This window comes from Penaeus monodon, chromosome 10 (genome assembly GCF_015228065.2).
Source record: "Penaeus monodon isolate SGIC_2016 chromosome 10, NSTDA_Pmon_1, whole genome shotgun sequence".
NCBI classification, from domain to species: domain Eukaryota; kingdom Metazoa; phylum Arthropoda; class Malacostraca; order Decapoda; family Penaeidae; genus Penaeus; species Penaeus monodon.
The window spans coordinates 50,486,933-50,492,581 of NC_051395.1; the positions used below are offsets into that span (position 1 = coordinate 50,486,933).

General features: G+C 44.3%; 1 protein-coding gene across 1 annotated transcript in view; it reads left to right on the forward strand.

Moving 5' to 3' along the window:
* Nucleotides 1-5,649, forward strand: part of LOC119578149 (VWFA and cache domain-containing protein 1-like) — a gene marked incomplete in the record, with an annotated part of 21,419 nt that overhangs the window by 12,261 nt on the left and 3,509 nt on the right. The window contains 6 exon segments of the mRNA XM_037925885.1: nucleotides 2,094-2,349; nucleotides 2,643-2,777; nucleotides 3,094-3,208; nucleotides 3,592-3,767; nucleotides 4,286-4,467; nucleotides 5,621-5,649. Of these exon segments, the coding sequence (XP_037781813.1) occupies nucleotides 2,094-2,349; nucleotides 2,643-2,777; nucleotides 3,094-3,208; nucleotides 3,592-3,767; nucleotides 4,286-4,467; nucleotides 5,621-5,649 (893 nt within the window).

Here is a 5,649-nt window from a genome sequence, read left to right on the forward strand (position 1 = left end):
CACACACACACACACACACACACCACACACACACACACACACACACACACACACACACATACACAAGTCCTGTTGTTGAGTTGAATGTTAGCTTCGCAAGCTGTGGTCCGAGTGTCGTGGACAGCTAGCGCCCGGGGCAAAGCCAGTATCTCGTCCACCAGTCCTTATCCTTATCCTGGCCACCTTCAGTCGATGTCGACTATGACATCATTGTCTCTTATCTACTCCCGTATAGGTAGAGTCACTGCCTGGGCGAAAGAATGTGAAGAGCAAGCTGTTGCCCATGCAGCAGGCTCCCTCTCACCACGCAGCTGATGGATCCAAAGGAACGGCATAGACCTAATAGTCATCTTAATATAGTTCCAGTACACACTGGCTGTGGTCAAGATGAAGCTATTGGAGTCCCCTGATGCATAACGCATGCCCTGCTTGTCATCTTATGATGCAAAGGCTTGCGAGTCAACCCATGAAGGCAATATGTGATTATATGACTTTGTTTCAACTCCTGCAGCAATATATATACATATAAATATATATATATATATATATATATATATAATATATATATATATATATATATATATCAATATTATATACAATACCCGCATGTCTAATAATTATATATATATATATAATATATAGATTAATTAATATAACTAGTTTTTTTTTTTTTTTTTTAACGGTAGGGTCATGTTTGAGCCGCCGTGTAGTTTTCATGTTGTGATGATCTTGGAGTGAGTACGTGGTAGGGTCCCCAGTTCCTTTCCACGGAGAGTGCCGGTGTTACCTTTTTTAGGTAATCATTCTCTCTATTTATCCGGGTTTGGGACCAGCACTGACTTGGGCTGGCTTGCCCACCCAGTGGCTAGATAGGCAATCGAGGTGAAGTTCCTTGCCCAAGGGAACAACGCGCCGGCCGGTGACTCGAACCCTCGAACTCGGATTGCCGTCGTGACAGACTTAGTCAGATGCTCTAATCACTCGGCCACCGCGGCCTATATATATATATATATATATATATATATATATATATATATATATATATATATATATATATATAAACACACACACACACACACACACACACACACACACACACACACACACACATATATATATATATATATATATATATATATATATATATATTGCTCCCTTTATTTTTTTCTGTTAAGATTTTACCACCCTAAGTATTTTGCGGCCCAGGCAGCCGCCCCTGCTGCCCCCGCCCACACTTTGCCTCTGGTCCGACATAGGACCTCAAAAGGACGACCACCAAAGAGGAGCAAGAGTACATGGAAAGATAATGTGTACATGAGGATAAGACTTGGGTATAGATAGTACTGGGAGTAGAACAAGAGAGCAAGAGAAAGTGCAAGGGTGTGTAGATTAGCTAGAGGACATACCTTTAAACACTATATGTTACAGTGTCCTATGCTCCATATAGAAATGCAGAGATAACAGGTTTACCTGTGAACAGGCTGTATGGATGATTAGGAATGGTCTGGTACTTGAGGACTTGAAGAGGTATTTTGAGCCAATTGTAAAATCTTACCTGGCGGATATGCACAGGTACCTCAGCTGTTATTCCTTCTGTTGATACTATGTCTTGAGCAGGTTTCTATGAAGTTAAGGATGACCGTCGTATGTTATGCATAATTCTCCTTTAGACATTAACATTTCACGCAACAATCCATTAATCTCTTTATCAGGATTATAATTATAAATTGCACGCATGTTATATATGTGCTCTGTGTGATTATGTGAGCCAAGGAAGGACTTATTAAGGTGAGGATGGAAAATTATCGTGTTATATCACTCTGCTGATATGTGAACTATTGACTCTGAGTACTTGTATTTTTGTATTTTACGTATTGTATATATTCTGATCTGTTGATACACGCAAGTTCAGTATTTCAAGTGTGAGCAGACACAGAGACTAATCAAGATAGTGGCGAGGATAAGCTAAGTTACCCCCATCCTTTTGAGATGTATGCATTTATCTAAAAAAAAACTTGTCAAAGTCTAAGAACACCAAAAGTCAATTTGCCCACGCGTAACGACCCCCCCCCCCCCCTCCGCTCCTACTGCAGATCGGCCTGTGCCTCCCCGACAAAGACTCCTGCCGAACCCGCAAGGACAACTGGATGTTGAAGCAGATGAACGGGCCCCTCAATCAGAAGGGCTTCCTCGGCCGCCTGCTCTTCAACAAGAAAGGCAACAGGGACGAACTGATCAACCTTCTGCGGGTAACAAACTATGCTCCCTTCACTGACCACGCGGCGGCGCTGAAAGCTGGCTCAGACCTGCTGATGAAGCGAAATGAATCACAGTCCTTGCAGATGGGCGGTGAGGCCTAGGTCTTTATTTTTTGTTGTTCATTGAGGAAATTAATCATAAAAAAAATATATCATGATATGTCATTGTTTGCTCTTTTAATAATAATGTCCAGATACACATCTTTTTTTTTACATAAAAGTTATCATAAATGAAATAATATCCAGATAGATTTTTAAACAACCCTACGAATGTTTACTCGTTCATTCGAAATAATAAACTGGGTATAGAGACAAGATATCGCCACGCCAGTTCCGCCTACCTTTCCGTTCCCTGATTCTCGCACGCCTGAAATATATCGCCAGGACCTCCTCACAGCGTCTTGGTCTACGTGACGAAGAGGGGCGGCTGGGAGAAGTGGCAAGAAGACGAAGTCCTCGTGAAACAACTCAATTCCTCGCTCGATCTCGGGATTTCCATTGTGATCAACTACCTGTATGGTGTGTGTGAACTTTACTATTTATTATGAATATGTATATAAAAAAAACAATGTCCAGTTTTTTGCAGTGTTTTTTCTATATAGTCCATGTACATGTAAACCATTTTCTTATGAATCTATATAAAAACAAGAGGACATTTGCAGTGTATTTATTTATCTGTGTTATATTTTTAGATATGATCCATAGACACGTAGCCAAGTATGATCTGTTTCCATACTGAATGCTGCTTGTTTAATACGTGCACTTCATGGCTTCTTGTCTCTCACGTGTTTATTATTATTATTATTATTATTATTTTTTCTTATTTCTCTCAAAGATGTACCACACGGCGTGAAGAAGGGAGTGATAATGAAGAGGAATAACGCCACAGTCACGCTCTCTCTGTTTAAGGACACGCATGAGTTACGTGCGTCCGAAATCGGGATTGCTAGGTACGATATTTGGACCCAGTAAGACTCTTGTTGATCCTTGTTCTCATTAGGATCGCGTGGGGCGACGCTCCGGCAAAGGCCAACTAAAACCCAACAGATAAAAATATATTATTGTTATAATTTTCATCACTTAACATTACCACCGCCGTTTTGATGTTCGCCATTAACGTTATCGTTATCACCATCATCAACATCACTATGATGTGGGGAGCGAGAAGCCATCACTTTTAGAAAACGTTTGGATGGCCTGATTTACAATCCAAAAAGGAAAAATAAAATAAAATGACAATAATAATTCGACGTCACCGTAAGTATTTTTTTTTACCTTACGTCATTTTCCCCTTCTCTCTATCTCTCTTTTTTTTCTCTTTTTTCCCCCAAAGTTATGGTCTGACGGACGTTAACCGACCTGTCATCCCCCTGCCTTACTGGGACGCGTTTGGTAACGGTTACATCATTACTATCTGTGTACATCTCATGCACAATGCCTCGTTTGTGGGCGTTGCCTGCTCCGACCTGAGCATAGTCAACTTACTCGAGGCGGAACTCAACGTGGATGGTAGGTATTGCACAGACATGCATGTGTATAGACAGATAGAGAGATGGACAGACAGGCAGGCAGGCAGATAGACACACACACTCACTCACTCACTCTCTCATTCACTCATTCACTCATTCACTCACTCACTCACTCACTCACTCACTCACTCACTCTCTCATTCACTCACTCACTCACACACGCACACACACACACACACACTCACACACACACACTCACACACACTCTCTCTCTCATACGCACGTTATTCAAGGTGTAATGTAGATTTTTTTTTGTCTCTCTTATGTCTCGCCAGTTAGCAAATCTATAGTTACTGAGTCTGAGAGATCTATTTGTGTATGTATATGTGTCCCCCACCCCGCTTCTCTCTCTCTCTCTCTCTCTCTCTCTCTCTCTCTCTCTATCATCTACCCCTAACTCTCCCTCTCTCCCTCCCTTTCCCCCTCCTCCCTACCCTCCCTCCACCCATCCCTCAAACCACTCACCCACTCGTCAAAAATTATCTCCTCTCCCCGCAGACATTGAGGGCGGTTATGTCTTCCTCGTGGACTCCCTCGGCAGGGCACTGAAGCACCCGCTGCTTCCCGAGGCCCACTCCCTGGCCGACGACCCGACTTACGTGACGATCGACAAGCTCGAAATCGCTCCGGAGGTCAGGCACATTCTCCAAAAGGCAGTCAGGCAAGAAGAGGGGAACGAGGTATTGTGGCTTCAGGCGTCTGTTTCTTTTGGGTCCTCATTATGTGTATATCTATCTATCTATCTATCTATCTATCTGTATAGACACATATACATGTCTGTATGTGTCTATCTATCTATCTATCTATCTAGCTAGCTAGCTAGCTAGCTATCTATCTATCTGTATATACACATATATACATGTCTGTATGTGTATATGTAAATTTATGTCATCTATCTATCTATCTATCTCTATCTATCTATCTATCTATCTATCTATCTGTATATACACATATATACATGTCTGTATGTGTATATGTAAATTTATGTCTATCTATCTATTTATCTGTCTGTCTCTCTCCCTGTCTACCTATCTATCTATATGAGATAACTCTAGATTTGCATAGACAGTACTGTAGCATGACTAAGATTACCTCAAGATCACATTCGCCTTAAAACTCGCATAACATGTACACATTACTCATTCACATAGATAGAGACTAACTCTCCCCCTCTCGTTGTCTCCCCCCACCCTACCCCACCCTTTTCCCCGGTCCCATCCTCTCCCCCCCCTCCTCCCCTTACCTCACTCCCTTTCCCCTTCTCCCTTTCCCTTCCCCCTTCCCCCTTCCTCTTCCTCTTCCTCCTCCTCCTCCTTTCCCCTTCCCTCTTCCCCTACCCCTTCCAATTCCCCATCCCTCTTCCCCTGCCTCTACCCCCTTCCCCTTCCCCTGCCTCTACCCCCTTCCCCATCCCCATCCCCTTCCAATTCCCCTTCTCCCTTTCCCCTTCCCCTACCCCTTCCCCTTCCTATTCCCCTTCTCCCTTTCCCTTCCCCGTCCAATTCCCCCTCTCCCTTTCCTTTCCCCCTTCCCCTTCCAATTCCCCTACCCCCTACCCCCTTCCAATTCCCCTCCCCTACCCCCATCCACCTACCCCTCCCCCCCATCCTCCTACCCCTTCCCCCATCCTCCTACCCCTCCTCCCCATCCTCCTACCCCCTCCCCCATCCTCCTACCCCTTCCCCCATCCTCCTACCCCTCCTCCCCATCCTCCTACCCCTCCCCCCTTCCCCCCATCCTCCTACCCCCTTCCCCCCTCCTCCTACCCCTCCCCCTGTCCCCCATCCTCCTACCCCTCCCCCACCATCCTCCTACCCCCCCTCCCCCCAACAGCGCCTACCAGGGTTGTACATCGAGTCCTT